The 17,343-nt window shown below is 36.9% G+C and overlaps 2 protein-coding genes across 6 annotated transcripts in view; both read left to right on the top strand.

Annotated features, from left to right (window-relative positions):
• LOC126379405 (signal transducer and activator of transcription 5B) overlaps nucleotides 1–5,762 on the top strand; it is a 43,000-nt gene extending 37,238 nt beyond the window's left edge. For all 4 annotated transcript variants that reach the window (XM_050028146.1, XM_050028149.1, XM_050028147.1 and 1 more), the window contains exons 22-23: nucleotides 4,100–4,233; nucleotides 5,237–5,762. In XM_050028146.1, coding sequence (XP_049884103.1) covers nucleotides 4,100–4,232 — 133 coding nt within the window. In that variant the 3' untranslated portion in view covers nucleotide 4,233; nucleotides 5,237–5,762. The remainder of the gene's footprint in view (nucleotides 1–4,099; nucleotides 4,234–5,236) is intronic.
• The window catches only part of LOC126379483 (zinc finger protein ZFP2-like), a 122,914-nt gene that overhangs the window by 63,802 nt on the left and 41,769 nt on the right, over nucleotides 1–17,343 (top strand). The gene's annotated exons all lie outside the window — the stretch shown is intronic.

Raw genomic sequence — 17,343 nt, forward strand, 5'->3', positions numbered from 1 at the left:
CTTTAGGGAATAAACATAACACTATGATTTTATTTTATTTTATTCATAAGATATCCAACAGCAGTTTTACAGGTAAAGTTAAAGTATCTAAATTACATAGTGTGTCTTAGCCAATAACAAATTCCAGTATTTTGCAGTCAAACGCTGCGCAAAGGGTTATAGTGCAAAAATATAACCAAAACAATAATGTTTTTTTACTCAAATTGTATGGGGAGCTGTCAAATTTGAGGACACTTAACAGTAGCGACACCTGACGGGCTAAATAGGCAGTTTTTATCCTCATTTGCAAACGATTATGACAATTGACAGTGATTGATAAAAATGTTTATTTACCCATACATTTTTATTACTGTCACTGTATGGGAAATGTGTGGGATTGACATGTCAATCCCATACACGATATTTATGACGATCGACAGTTTTTTTTTGCAGGAGATGGCATTATCTACTTGGCCGGACTAATAGGGAGCGCCGAGGGTTCTCACCCGGCCAATTAGTATCGGTAATAAAAATGTATGGGATTGACATAAGCCGACATGTCAGTCCCATACATTTTTATCACTGTCACTGTCATATTTTCCGGCCAAGTAGTTAATGCCATCTGCGGCAAATCTGCAATAAGTCACGTCAAAAGCTGTCATATTCGTTTGCAACTTGGCTAACGCCCCTGATTAGAAATTGTTGAGGCGGATCCACATTTTATTCTTTTTATAATGTAATTAAAGTTAAAATGTTCGATGTTGTTAGCGTTAATTGTCTTATATCTTTGATGTTTAGATAGTCAAGGCTTTATTAATTGCTATAAAAACACCTCTCGTCAAAAAAGAAAATAAAATGGCGGAGCTTAAAAAAAACATTTCTAATCAGATTATAATTTATAACTTAAAATTGATGTTTACACTTTTATATATGTTTACAATGTTTAAATTATGGTTGAAATTATATATTGGATTGGTGGTCGCGAGGTTCCTTTACAGGGTGGGTTCCACGGGACGGGCGAGCGTTTTCTCTCTCACTCTCTCCTTTGCTGTGATAGAGATAGTTAAAAGTTTATTATAATTAGATCCATATAAGTAATTAGAAAAAAAGAATAAGAAACAAAAGATATCTTCACATAAGGAGGTACTAACCAAAGTTTAAAAAGTTGTGCAGAGTTGTATGCCAGTTGTGCAAAGCTGTGTGTCAACTGTGCAAAGCTGCTTGTCAGATGTGCAAAGGTGTTTGTCAGATGTGCAGAGCTGTGAGTCAGTTGTGTAAAGCTGTGAGTCAATTGTGTAAAGCTGTGTGCTTACCTGTCATTTTTCTTGTGGTAAAGCCGCGTATGTATTCTCTCCGCTTCCGTATGAACGCACTCTAAGGAACTTAGCATAATTATGTTTGATTTAGTTTAATAATAGTTATCGAATTTAAATTAAAGTATTAATAATATTAATCAATGGATGTGACTATTATGATATTATAATAAATAGGTAATATTAATTAAGAATGTGTAAGTTACATTTTAGATAACGAAAAAAAAACATACAGGCATTTTGGAAAGTATCGAAGACGATTTTTCGTCAAAAAAAACGAATGAAAATATTTTTAACGTGAAAAGTCGGATATCAAAAAATGGGGATCATTTTTTTATTATATAAGTACCGTTAAACGGATAATTCAGTATTTATATCGGGTTCTTTGTAACGGAAATTAGACGATATACATAAGGTATATGGGCACAGAGTTCTTATTATAGAGAGAAGCCGCGGGAGCGTAACCGAAATGCACAAAGCGAGCATATTGTTACAGGTTATAAAACACTTAAGGTTTATTAAAATTATTAAAAGTATCATCATAGGTACTAGGTATTTCAGAAAAAAAAATAAAAAGTCTTAAAAAATAATATGTTTTGTAATTTTTTTCGATTGTAACTCTTTATGCGAAAAAAAAACAACGACTAAAGGACCCGCAATCTACATACGCTCGAGATTTTTATTTTTTTTTATATAATATACATAAAAAAAATATAATAAAAAATGTAATAGTTTAAGTTGTGAGGTTATAACTTACGTTTGATTCGCGCGAGTTATTTTGACATTTCGCTTGAATACAACCAGCGATGTGCGGTCATAATCATAATCATTTATTTGGTTAAAACATGGTATTTTAACATGGTAAAAAGTATAAATAAGTACATCATGTTTTGCTTATAAAAATAGGCGTGCAATATCGATAGTGCGACGAGTAATCTTAAACAGTTTTATCTCATAAATTCTTCAATTTTATAATTTTTTTTTTCATTGAGCCATTAAAAAAAAAATAAAAAAAATATTTATTTCTTTAACAGAGATGGTGCATAATAATATTTGCAGTTGTGACCTCCTAGTAAGTGTGAAACACCTGTGTCAGAAGGTCACGCTCCTCCATATCCTTAAGTACTTGTTGGTACCAAAAGCCTGAAGTATACCATTAACAATTTACCATTACAAGTAGCCATTTATACAATTTTGTCTTAAATTGAGTCAAAGGTAATTGTTTTATGTCAATGGTAATTCATTTTATAATCTTACAGGTACACAAACAATTACGGTTATATTTTTCTGTCAATGGTACATCAAAAAAAAAACAGTCTATGGTCCCCGGGAATTTTCCCATTTTGGGAATATTCCCGGCAGTAAAAAGGCACAAAACTTGCAGATAAGGCCAGAGTACAAGGTAGAACAATTTGAAAAAGAAAAAAAATAAATAAAAAAAGGCTTAGCACCGTAAGCACGCGACTCTTTCTCGCCGCGACAGAGATCGTCTGTCTCTTTCTGTGCAGTACTGTGACAGAGTGACGGGTGACGTATGGCGAAGCGAGAAACTCGCGCGCTTACGGTGCTAAGCCCGCTGGTTTTCCTATACCATGCCTTAACTCGCCTGTCGAATTCAAATCAAGGCAAATTATATTCGATTCAAGGCAAATCTACAATAAGACACGTCAAAAAAAAAAGCCTGTCGAATTTCACAACTCGCGCTTTGACATTTACTCGCTCTACTGGCGCTGCTACCGTGTTAAGCCTGTAGAATTTCATAATGTATCTTTATGACTATCGCGTGATCAGCTAATGTCAAAATGACGCGCACGATTCATGATATCATGACAATGTTACGATGCATGTATGTATGTTTGGTGTATTTGTAATACAATTATTATGTCGAAAAAAGTTATTTAATTTACAAAAAAAAGATGTCTCTGGCTAGAAAAAAAAACTTCGGATTGAAAAAAAAAATTAATCTGATTTATCATATATCATCCAAAATGTATCAAAATTATATTTCTTTGGTACACTTTAATTTTTTCTTGTTAATTGAATATCAAATAGAATTTAAAAAACAGCCAAAGACATCTTCCATCCCTTCCTAAGCGAAAATGCAACACAGACGGTCGTTTTTAATTTGTTTTTTTTTTTTTGTAAATATTGTTAACGTAAATATATTTTTTTACTGCCGGGCACACGATCTTTGCCTCTTTTGTCTGTGCTGCCTTTTTGGCGGAAAGGATATTGTGGGATATTTTTTTTTCTATCATTTACTATCTAACGACCGTCTTTTTTTTATTCTAACGTGTTGCATTTTCTCTTCTTTTCCCGATATTCCTGCGGCGCTGACGGCACTGCGACATTCGACAAATAAAACTAAAAAAAAAAACACCATCTTATAAAATCAAAATAATGAAACATATAACCTCTAACACTTTAATCGCTAAAACAAAATCACATACAACATTAATTAATAAAACAATACACCCACCCTACACTCTATACTCATCCTATTTCAAACAACTCTCTTACATTCAAAATGTCCAATCCAACTTAACCCAACATAAATTTAACAACTATACAACCACACCACTATTCAACCCATCAAATATCCAACCGAACAACTATCCAATCCACAAAATATCCAACCGAACAACTATCCAACCCACCAAATATACAACTGGACTACGATCCAACCCACCAAATATACAACCGAACTATCCAACCCACTAATTATACAACCGAACAACTATCCAACCCAACAAATATCGAACCAAACAACTATCCAACCCACCAAATATCCAACCGTACAACAACAGCTATCTGAGCGCCGCGACCCCCGCTCAGGATAGCTTCATGGACAGCGATATGCTGCTTGACCAGATACGCAACTTCGATGCTGACAGCTTCGACGAGTTGGACCTGTACGGCGCAGGCGTGGGCCTGAAGTAAGGTGAGTCGACTATAAACATACTATTTAAATGTATACAACCCGGACATTTCATAGAAATAACTTCGTTTTACACAGACACTACTGTTAGTGCCAACTGATACATCACTATGCTAATCTGTGATTTAACACGCTTCACTCGTCTAGACAAGCGTTGCGGGTTCGAATCCCGTCCGAATCAGGATTTTTGTCTTTGACAGTCTCATTTGGATAACGACCTCCGTGGTCCAGTGGTTGAGCGTTGGGCTCACGATCCGGAGGTCCTGGGTTCGATTCCCGGTGGGGAAATATCACAAAAAAATACTTCGTGGTCCCTAGTTTGGTTAGGACGTTACATGCTGATCACCTGATTGTCCGAAAGTAAGACGATCCGTGCTTCGGAAGGAACGTTATGCCGTTGGTCCCGGTCACTACTTCCTGATATAAGTACGAAGTCGTTATATGAGTCATGTCAGGGGCCTTTGGCGGCTCAATAGTAACCCTGACACCTGTGTTGATGGGGTTGGTAATTCACCTCACAACCCACACGATAGAAGAAGATTTGGATTCTTTTTTTATTTTATTTTTTAATTAAGATGGGTTTGCTCTTGACTTCGTTCTTCCACAAGAAGAAGAGATCGACGTTGGAACGAGCTTACCCAGAAATGCCTATTCACCCGTGTATTAAAGGACCCCAGGTTATAAGAGTCAGGAAACACCGACGCCGGCAGCCCATTCCATTCCTTGGCTGTGCGCTTTATGAAGCGCTTGGTGTGGATTAGTGGTATGTCAACCAAGTAAGGATGGTAACCCGCCGTACGTCTGGATGTCCTCAGATGGAATGGACTTGGTGGAATGGACTTGGTGGAATGGACTTGGTGGAATGAGCTGATGGAGCTCCTGTGCACACTCCCCGAAGTACAATCTGTAAAAAACCGACAGACAGGCGACTTTACGGCGGTGGTCTAGGCTATGCACATTCTACTTTATATTGGATACATTCTACTTGTTATTTTATTATTTTCAGATGACAACCCCAGTTGAACGACACAAAATATATACGACACCTTAGAGATATTTAGTTAAGTTTCGATTTTGAGTCAATTGGAATAAGAACTATTATTATATAAGGGCACATAACACTTTCTATTCATTTTCTAGTGCCATAGTTATTCAATCATGTATATTTTATTATGTGGATTATATGAAATATACATTTGTGTATATGATGTGTTAGGGGATGTGTATTAGTATCCAAACGGACAACTATCCAACAGGCAGAATATCCAACCGAACAACAGCTATCCTAATTCCCAAAACTTAAAAGAACGGAACACCCAATGTCTAACTTAACCCAAAGCCAAGGTCCAATAAAACTCGAAATTAATGGTCATAGACGTGTGGCGTCGGTAGTATTAAACGCCTGTATACTTTTTAGGCAATTTTTTATATATTTAAAAAGAAATTATGAACAATCGTCATTTTTTAAACCCAGTAAAAGCCATTTTAACGGAGAAAATATTCAGTGGAATCTAACGTCTCACATTTGGGCTAGAGTCGTGTGCGTTACCCCAGCAAGAAAGTATCTCCTAGAGTTATATGAGTAGAACGTATAGTTGGTGCCTTATCTGCTGTAAATGTGCCCCCACATAAAAAATGTGTGCCCCCTGTCGTTTCGAAAAAAAATCGAAAAAACGATTCTTGCTGGGGTAGGTCCTCGTTAAGTATGAATCCGTCGCTTTTTAGTAGTCATTCAGATTTGGTCGGATAACCAGCCGTTGTTTACATATTTTGGTTTTTTGTTTATATTTACTTAATGCGTAACATTTGAAGCTCAATATTTTCACCATATATTTTTGACTAAAGGCACAAGATTTTGGTTTACACCTACACATCTGGGATTGTGCCAGTTCCTTGTATTTTGCCGTCAAAGTAATGACACCATCGTTATTACTTTTAGCAAGATTATTCAAAAACGCATGCATGAACATTTTTGAAACTTTGTATGGTTATTATTAGCGTCAAGAAAGACCGAATACAGTTTTCAGCGAAGTTACGCCTTGTCTCATTTAGGCGCTGCGATGTTTTTTCGGGTTTTCATAAAACCGCGATAACTTGAAAACTATAAATATTTTCTAAAATCTAATTGGGGCACAAAGGGGCACACATTAAGAGCTACTCGCGTATGTTTATTCTACAGGGGCACATGCAATGGTTTTAGAGATATACTATTCATCAAAACGTTACTCCAGCAGGAAATGCAATATCTCGAAAATCTGAAGGGGCACAGATTTTATTTTTGGGGGCACATTTTGGCACACATATAAGCTATCTGGCCATGCACAGTTTTTCTCTCTCCGATCATTCGTTTAGAATTTTCCTGCTAGAAAAACGTTACCCCAGCAAGAATCGTTTTTTCGATTTTTTTTCGAAACGACAGGGGGCACACATTTTTTATGTGGGGGCACATTTACAGCAGATAAGGCACCAACTATACGTTCTACTCATATAACTCTAGGAGATACTTTCTTGCTGGGGTAACGCACACGCTAGAGTCATTAAAACATATTAATATACATCCTCAAACTTGCAAACAACTTCGCATTGTTTAGCATTTTTTATTATTAATTTTGACAAAATATTTTAATTTTTATAACTGTGTATCGTTTAAGTAGGTGCCATTTATTCATTGTTATTATATAAAAAAAGAACGAACAGAAAAATATTTACTTTTAAAATATTAAGAGAAGTGTTTTTTTTTTCGAACATTTTTGTCCAAATTAAAAAAAAAAACAAAAGGCGGACTTGGTACTTTGCAGTACAATAATCTTATCTGAAAAAAAAAGTAGGTATGTTTTTTTTTATTAAAAATATTTAAAAAAAACATATCCTTTTTTTGATCAGAAAAATCTGATCAAATTACATTTAAGATTGCAATATTGAAATTTGAATTTAATATTCATTTTACCTGAGTTTAGTGCCTATAATGTTTATAGATTTAAATATATCAATTAATTCATTCAGTGTATTTTAGATGTTAATCAATTCAGTTAAATTTAAGCCGAAATTTTATCTTTACGGTCTTCAGACTATCGACGACGAATCGGCTTAAGCTGGTAAGTTTTTTATGACTAATTGGATAGGCCATCGGACAACGGAAGTCAATATAATTGCCGTTAACGCAAAATATAAAAAATAAGCCTACTATAATGATCCAAACCACCTTATGTACGTCGCCAACTTACGTAAGTTCTCACTGGATATATGCAAAAGACCAAAGATTCTTGAATAATTTTCGCATTCATGAGTCATCATTTCCCTGGCATTATTCGGTTTTTTGCTTCTATGCTGTTCTGGGAGCAAATAAAAAACATAGAAAACGTTCAGCTGCTTGTCTTCCCGGGCATGTCGTAAAAACCGACAGAGGGATTGTGTCCTCTAACATGATGGACTAATGTTATGGGCGATAGGCTGATCCCTTATCACCATAAGGTTCATCATATCCAGCTTACGCCATCGTATCAACAGTGGCTGCAAGTTGTCTTGATTACTTGTGGCTCTGCCCACCGCATTAGGGATTACGGGCGTGAGTTTATGTATGTATGTATTCCGTTTTTCACAGGGTCCGCTTACCTAACCTGAAGATTCGACAGGTCCGGTTTTTTACAGAAGCGACTGCCTGTCTGACCTCCCAACCCGCGAAGGGTAACCCAACCCAATACAGGTGAAGTCACTTAACTCCGAAAATGCATTTCTCGGGAATGTGGGTTTCCTCACGATGTTTTCCTTCACCGCTGAGCACGTGATAATCATTTATGATCCAAACATGAATTCGAAAACAAATTCGACAATCATTGGTTTAGGCCTGTGCTGGATTCGAGCCTGCGACCTCAAAGTGAGAGGCAAGCGTTCTACCAACTGGTAGAACAGCATAAGCCATTCGTTCGTTGTTACATTTGAGGACTCCATTTTGTATTGTTTATTGCCTAGTGCATTTATTTTATTAAATAAAATATGTATAGCGACGCTGTATACTGAAAACTATGTAAGCGCCTTTATGAAAAATGACATTCGTATGTGATTTTTGTTAACAAAACCTCACAATAGTCAAGCTTGACTTCTTTGTCTTCAATAAAACACGTTAATTTATCCACTGTCTTCGATTCCACGCCAGCAATAGGTCACAGGTATATACAATAGGCTACTTTCCAACTAATTAAAGCACATAATAACGGGTTCTTATCGGGAGTCTCATATCCCCATTTAAACGCGGTAAGAACCCGTTATTATGTGCTTTAATTATGATAATAACCGCGTAAACTTAAAACAATGTATAGTTTCCAACTAGTCAAATCAGTTACTTTTTACTAAACGTCAAAACACAAAATGACTATAGAATTTGTAGTGTAAAAAAGCCGCAGGTCCTTGGGGTAGTGAGGCGAGGGAATTGATCAGGGAGATCGGCCGGATACTCAAAGTTAGAGGGGGTGACCCCAGGTCTGCGTCTTACCTGGTCCAACGCCTGTCAGTGGCTGTGCAACGGGGCAATGCCGCTAGTGTAATGGGTTCGTTTGGACCAGGTCAGATTCAGAACACTTAAACGCCTAGTTGAACGTGACGAAGTTACGTATGATTCTGATTATGAGTTACTTAAATGGGTGAATATCAAAATGTGCCGAGTTTGGTGGTGAAATTTCATTTATTTATTTTCATTTATTTATTCGTAGGGATAGTAACAGCTTTACATTTTAAGGTTACAGTACAAAGATGAAATTTATAAGCCAATTATAACTATCCTCGGTTGACAATTTGATGGAGGCGAACATATGTAGGTATTGATAAAAAATAAGAATACAAAAGCAAATTGTTTGATTAAAGAAACACCGATAAGAAGATATGCATATACACACATATATACATACATATACAAAAATAACAATACATAAATAGTAAATATTATGTTCATATTATGTTTTCGTGGAAAATTGGGTTCCGACATAAAAAGGATAGTTCTAGCTACGAGGTAACTTGTTCCTTGTTCCGAAAACATAATATGAAAGTTCGCTACCAAACTTGGCACATTTTGATATTCACCCAAATAGAAGAATATAATTTTAAAGAGGTTTTGTTGCAGGATATCACGCCAGAATTGATTTTTCAAAAATGCGTCTTCGTGTTTTTTTTCTGTATAAAGCTTACTGTAAGCTTGTAGCACAACCGCACATTGTTCATATAATGCTTACGATAAGATGTTCAAATAGATGTTGTTTAAAAGTGGAAAATATATCAACAACAAAAATAAAAAAAGTGGGAATTCCCAAACTACGTTCACCAAAAACCTCTAGCCATAGAGGCAGCCAATCAGCTCGCGACACCAAACACTTCAGGACCCCGATACCGACCCCGCGTGGTCGACGATTTCCCTCATTCAGCGCTTATCGCTATCGACCCACTAGGGTCGATTAATTCCTTCAAATATTTTTCCTCTCAGACGACGCCCTGGGCCGAGGTTCGCACCCAACTGGGCACCCTCAGAAACGTACCGTTTTCTCAAACGGTACGTTTCGGCGCGGGGAGCGCTGAAGGCTCTCGCCTTCAGCGCTCCCCATTTACTTGGCCTTTATAAAAAAATAAATATTTTTTCAGTACTCTGTTGTCTTGGTAATTGAACTTTTGAAAGATATATTTTCCACTAACATTTAATTATAGAGAATAAGTGTTTAAAAATGTATTTAATGTCAATTTTATTCCGAATTTGAGCGAATTATTATATGTAATGTAAAAAATGGAGCACGGATCAACAACATAACTTTACATCGACTCTTAATGAGCAGTTTTTCAGTTAATACCATTACTATACAGAGTTGGCATTCATATCGCTTTAGGAAAACTTTGTATGGAATATTTAACGTTCCCATATATGCGATAATATAGTTGTGGCGCACCCAACTAGTTGACGAGCTAGTCCCTCCCACATGCAACAGATGGCGCCACCATTCAATAATGCAGGCCTGAAACGCGCTATCGAAGTTTGCACAGCGCGACGCATATATACAACTTCCAATATGACACAGTTGGATCGCCGATCCCTAGTTACACTACCAACTCCAACTTGTAGCTAGCGGGGTACTATGCTCTGTTCCTTGCCAAAGCCTTGTGACATTTACTTTTATAAACTCCCAAAAGTGATTTGAGCGCCATCTGTACTTATATAAAGAACTAAAATTATTTACTGGAAAACTCGTCATTGATAGAAATGTAGAAGTGACTCGGAAAAAATATCTTGAGGGTGTGTTTAGTTAAATACTTAGTCTACAATAGGCTAGTTTCTAACTAGTCAAATCAATAATGGCCCCGATTCCTGCAGACACCGCCTAATTTTATTTTAAGTTATATCCGTCATTTTCATATCCGTCGAAAATGAAAGGGACGGATGATTCACAGCTCTTAATTTTAGGAAGAATGAGTAAATGAATGAATAACCCGGGCGAATCAAAAGGTACGTTGCTGGTATGCAATCCGTTTGACGTGCTGTCTACTTAACTGTGTCGGGTTATTGACGGATGTAAAATTTTTAGACGGTTGGTTTAGATTCGTGCTTAAAATTGACGTGTGTTCCATAAATTTTATGCTTGTCGATTACCCGTCCCTTTCCTTTTCGGCGGATAAGAAAATGACAGATATAACTTAAAATAAAATTAGATGGTATTTACAGGAATTAGCACCAATGGTAACCTAAAATCCGTCGGATTTTACATTTTCTGTAATTAATGATCGGCCTATAACAATGTTAACACACCTTCAATAAAGAATTTGGCCATAACTTGTGAGTTGTGATAGAGGTGGCCTTATGAATGTGGCAATTTGCTACAGACAACAAGGGGACACATGACGTTCTGCGGGGATCCATAATGCTCAGCGAAAACCATACAAAATGTAATGAAAATGTATTGACATAATCATACTCGAAGTAAATTAAATTAAGGCCAGAGTGAACAGGCACCTTCTGGGCGAGCTCGCTCCATCTTAGGCCTCAATCAATCAATCAATCAATCAATCAATAATACTTACTTTATTGCACAACGACATATACAAAGGACATAAAGAGGAGGCCTCGTCAATGCCTTCGGGCTAGTCTGGGGCCAAGACAAACCCATCAAAAGTAAAAAAAAAATGCAGAGAAAAACCTAGTCAAATTAGATAACATATATTCCCCATTATATCCCAATTGAGGTAGTCAGAGGTACCCGGTTTAGAAACCTGTCGCACTATCATATTTGACATTTCATTAAGACTTACAGTTTACTTTGACAAAAAAGTTAATGTGACATGGTTTCAAAGTGTATACATATTAGTACTCGATCCGTACATCCATCGCAAGGTGAACTAAGTACCCACACCTCGCCGAGCTTTCTGTTAGACCAACGTGATAGGTGAGCCGTATCGCCGTCTATAATGGTCGTAATAAATGGTCGTGGGATGGCCATATTAGGTTGTATGTAAAATGTTTTCAACAATAAATGAAAAAAAGGTACTCACTGGTAGAAAAGTGTTCGGTCACGAGTACTAATATGTATTCACTTTGAAGGTCCCGCGTTCGAATCCCGGTGGGGACAAATCACAAAAATCACTTTGTGATCCCTAGCATGGCTGACATTACAGGCTGATCACCTGATTGTCCGAAAAGTAAAAAGATCCGTGCTTCGGAAGGCACGTTAAGCCGTTGGTCCCGGGTATTACTTACTGATGTAAGTACGTAGTCATTACATGAGTCATGTCAGGGGCCTATGGCGGCTCAGTAATAACCCTACCAGGATTGATGGGGTTGGTAATTCACCTCACAATCCACACGATAGAAGAGACTTTGAAACCATGTTACATTAACTTTTTGACAAATAAGTGACTTTCCAATCGACGTTCCCCAAACACACGATAGATGGCGTTATTCACTTTTAACGTGGTAAAATATGGTATGGTAAAGTATTTTGGCAAATATTTCCTTGTAAACTATATATTATTATATCTCCGTAGAACGTCGCAAACAGGACCAGTGGAATTATTCTATTTAAGAATTTGGATGAGAAGATTTGGTTGGCTATTGGCGCTGCCAGTATGGACTATTTAATTTTATTTTAAGTTACTAATAAATAAATAAAGTTATACCCGTCATTTTCTTAACCACCGAAAAGGAAGGGGACGGATTATAGATGTAAAACCAGTTTAAAACCATTTAAAATTTAAACCAATCCGTTTCAAACCGAAATCTGCTAATTTGACAGCTGGTAATTTCAAATCAAGAATCAAAATGGTATCTCGCTGGCACGCAACCCTTTTGACGTGTGCTATCAATTTCAACCCTTTACCCCTCCCTTTAGGATTTTGTTTTTTTTTTAATTCTTGCCTACAATTCATCTATTTGTCATCTTAGTTTTAAAATGAATGCGTGCATGAATTAACAACACGGGCGAATCAAATAGCTATGTAGTTTTTTTATAAGGTTGTTTTAGATTTCTGCCTGAAATTGACATGTCTCAAATCATCATTGTATTGTCATGGTTTTATGCATGTCGATTACCCGTCCCTTTCCTTTTCGGCGGATAAGAAAATGACGGGTATAACTTACAATAAAATTAGATGGTGGAATTAGCACCGTTACAGTGTCTATTCTAAGATGTTAACTCCAACCTTCCTTGACTCCGCCGTCAGTTGAAGCGACCTCAAGGTCTTCGAACTCAACTCAGAATCGGTATTCTTCGACGCCTCAACCTTAACTCGAGTTCGCTCGTGAGGCATGACGTCATTAATTTCGTATTATTATGTTGGCAGTATGACATGCTCGACTCCAGTGAGTAAAGTCCTCAAGTCGAGAACATGTCAACTTGAAATACCAAAATGCTCAGCTGACGCCGAGTTTAATGGAGTTTTGAGTTCTTAGAAGACAAGTGTGAACATGGTAATAATTTTGACTACAATCAAATATTCTCATCCGAAATAATAATATGCTTATTAAGGTTAAGTAAAACAGAAATTAATGTGAAATTAAATTGATATTTTATAGACGTATATTTAATGTTTACGCTCGCACTATTGTTGACACTTGGGTGTGTAGTCCGCTTGTAGATCAGGCGAAAATACCCAGCCATAAAGGGTGTTAGTGACACTATAACGAATACTCAGAGGGATGATTCAGCTCATGATACTGAGTCTGAGTCTCAATATCAAGTGGAACTGAAAATATTACAAAAAATACATTAACATGTGGCGGACCCAACTAGTTGGCCAGCTAGTTCCGCCCGCATGCAACAGATGGCGCCACAGTCAATAATGCAGTCCTGAAACGCGCTATCGAAGTTTGCACAGCGCGACGCATATATACAACTTCCAACATAACACCGTTGTTGGATCCCTAGTCACACTACCAACTCGTGGCTAGCGGAGCACTATGCTCTGTTCGGTACCCCGAAAAACATCCTTTGGCAGCAAACCTTCGCCACCAAAAACATTTTCATGAGTTTTGCGACGAAAAATCCATTTGATATTAACTCATAATCATGCTGAATCATCCCCCTCAGTATTTGTTAGTGCCACTAACACCCTGTTTTTATAATATATAAACACACAGCCGTACGTAACCACAGTTCTTATTACTGTTGCTATACTATCGATAGACTTGTCGATAGCGATGTCATTTCAATCAATAATATAAAATAACACTATCAAAGCTAGCATATTGCAAGAACTAATCGATGCTATTGATCGACAATACTTATCTGTACGATCGCACATCGATACTATTCATTGTCTTTAAATTTTTCGATAATCTGTCGATAGTCCGTAAGCAGCAGTGGGTAGTTCTAAGCCCCTTACTACACTGCTCCGTAAAGAGGATAAAAACTCGAAGCTCAAATGTACGGTCACGAGCATTAATATGTATACACTTTGGTACCATGTCACATTAACTTTTTTGACAAATTGTACTGTAAGTCTCACTAAATGGCAAATATGTTAGTGCGATAGAGTCCTAAAGTGGGTACATGATATTGCTCGTGACTGTAGGTGGCAGCACTGTTGAGTGTTCCTAAATGTTGTCAGTTCTCCATACTGTCTAGCTGAAATTCGTGATAAATTGCTACAAAATGTAAAGCAGCGTGGAGTGTATCCCGTCTGCAGGATGAGTTACGAAAATGAAAAACCATCAGTTGGAAAAAGCCCGTTTTGACTTTAGGGAATAAATATAATACTATGATTTTGCAGTTAAACGCTGCGCGGGTTATAGTGTAAAAATATAACCAAAACAATATGTTTGTTTACTCAAATAGTATGGGGAACTGTCAAAATTTAAGGACACTCAACAGTAGCGACACCTGGTGGGAGAAATAGGGAGTTTTTATCCCCTCAAGCTTTACTTAGCCGTCTAACTCAGACGCTGGTGTCTTAGCATTATTAGAGATATACGTATTATGTTTAGCTTACCATTCATGTTCAATATTTAGACGTAGATAATTATGAAGTGTAATAAATATTATGACTGTTATACAATTTGTTTTTTTTTATTCATTTCATATTAGTGAGTCACCAATAAAACAAGGTAAGGTATGCTCAAAAGTGACAGCTATCATTTCAAGGTTAGCCCGAGATATAAGAAGATCAAGTATGCTCAAAAGTGACAGCTATCATTTCAAGGTTAGCCCATGGTATAAGAAGACCAGCGGGCCTAGCACCGTAAGCACGCGCCTCTTTCTCGCCGCGACAGAGATCGTCTGTCTCTTTCTGTGCAGTACTGTGAGAGAGTGACGGGTGACGTATGTCGAGGCGAGAAAGAGTCGCGCTTACGGTGCTAGTGCTAAGCCCGCAAGTGTGCTCAAAAGTGACAGTTAGCATTTCAAGGTTAGCCGCGCTGATATCATGCCACCCTGCGTTGCCATTTTGTAAAAAATAAATTGCCCATTTCCAATGTTTTTATATTTACTTTGCAAGGCAATTTTGAAATTTTAGTAGATAGACAAGTGTTAGTAATTAAGTACGTTACTGCATAATTCGTATATTTTCAATAATAAAAGTTTAATTGTTGGAGATACCAATTCAATGGTATTATAACACTCATGTAACACGTCATTAAGTACTAAATTAATGACAGGCTTAAAAGGCTACTAGGCCAGAGCGGTTAAACCCTTTCCAAAAAATAAAAACGTCGCTACTACAAAGGAGGTAAGTATATAATAACAAAAATATTACATTGTTACACAAATATTTATTGCATTCCAAATACAAACGCAGAAAAACAAAAAACAATGTAGAGAAAAAACATTTTGTTGGTAAAGACAATCATTTTATGTTAAACGAAAATATTGATGGAAAATGTTGCAATTTTTATTCGCCAAATTACGAAAAAAAAGAAAAATATGGATAGAGTTCGCGTCACGAAAGTAGTACCGCGGCGCTAGCGTCACAGTATCTTTTTTTTTAATAATAATAATATCTTTATTTTGTACTATTAAAGCCTTAAATATACGACAATATTTGTTACATTTATAAGTATGTAGTTACAGGCAGTGATATAATGCATAGACTTTCTAAGCTACGTTCCCCAAAAACAATACAGTTGGCGCTGTTCAGATAAAACGTGATAATTACCTATTTTCTCATTGCTCGGGTTCATAATTATTCAAAAATATAATGTATTTGCTGAGGCATATATAAAAGCAATCGTTGCTTGATATTTGGATCACATTACGTGTAGAATTACGTTGCTACCTATATTGCTTCTCTTTGTTTTGATCAGAATAATAACGGGTGGAAGATGTAATTGTGCCTAGGTGTAATGAAAAAGTATCATCATTTATACATTGTTTTAGGTTTACGCGGTTATTATCATAATTAAAACACATAATAACGAGTTCTCACATAATGAGGGAGTCTCGTATCCCTGATTTAAACGCGGTAAGAACCCGTTATTATATTGTGTTTTAATTATGATCGTTTATATCCAAAAACAAAGATAAAAAATGTAGGTATGTCTGCTATATAATAACACTATCGCGAATGTTTTCCGACTAACTTAATGCGATCATTAACCACAAAACACCACTTCGTATTTAGATTATTCAATGAATAAAGCCACTGTCCTATGTTCCCGCCAAAAAGTCAACATACCCAAAAACAATGATAAAAGATCCATGAAATTAGAAGGTTAAACGAAGGAAAATCTGTACAGCGCCATCTATATTATTTTTGGGGAACGTAGCCTGGAAAGTCCTTCATTGTTATAACACTTGTCAGTTAGTTCCGTTAAAATCCGCGGGACTTCTTTCGCGGTGCTCAAGTCCCTGTGTAGCGGCTGCGTTTCAATTGACGCGGAAATGAGCGGATATGTGCAGGAATCGACCAATCACCGCGAGGGAGAGAGTGACAGTGCATCTTCGTTTTTCGCTCTCTCGTACGCTGTGATTGGTCAAATCCGCACATCTCCGCTCATCTCCGCGTCAGTGGAAACCCGGCCTTTATATAAGAACTGTCTGTCACCTTGACATGATCTTGAGGGCAGTCTCGAAGCTGAGATTAGTTTCTTAATATCACCCCGAGTAGCTTTCTAGATATTTCTATTTAATACAAAGCTGTCAAACTAAAATACAGTTAAAATTATGTCCTTTTTTTCAATACCATAACGTCCATTAATGGTACAGTATTTAAGTCATACTACGTTTCTCGTCTCTTTCACACTAGGCAATGTCCTATATCTCTGTCCTTGTCATTCCAATCACGTTTCGTTTTTATCACATGCAACGGATATTTAAAGAACAAATACGGAATTATACAAGTTATACACTCCTACACATACTTAATAGATATTTTTGTTTCATTAAGTATTCGTTAAATATTCGCTGTATTTCATTCGAATCATGTTTTGTATGGTATATTGTATGTACTTGTATGGTAAAATGTGCCTTCAGAGTAGTTTTGCCAACTCCACCCCCTTAGCGAAGTGGCAAATGTAGCCTAGGGTTTTTCAGTGAGCCGCGTATTATGTTGAGTGAGCCGTGTCTTATGCTGAGTGACTCGTGTCTTATGCCGAGTGACTCGTGTCTTATGCTTAGTGACTCGTGTCGTATGCTGAGTGAGTCGTGTCTTATGCTG

This window comes from Pectinophora gossypiella, chromosome 29 (assembly GCF_024362695.1).
Source record: "Pectinophora gossypiella chromosome 29, ilPecGoss1.1, whole genome shotgun sequence".
In the NCBI taxonomy this organism is placed as follows: domain Eukaryota; kingdom Metazoa; phylum Arthropoda; class Insecta; order Lepidoptera; family Gelechiidae; genus Pectinophora; species Pectinophora gossypiella.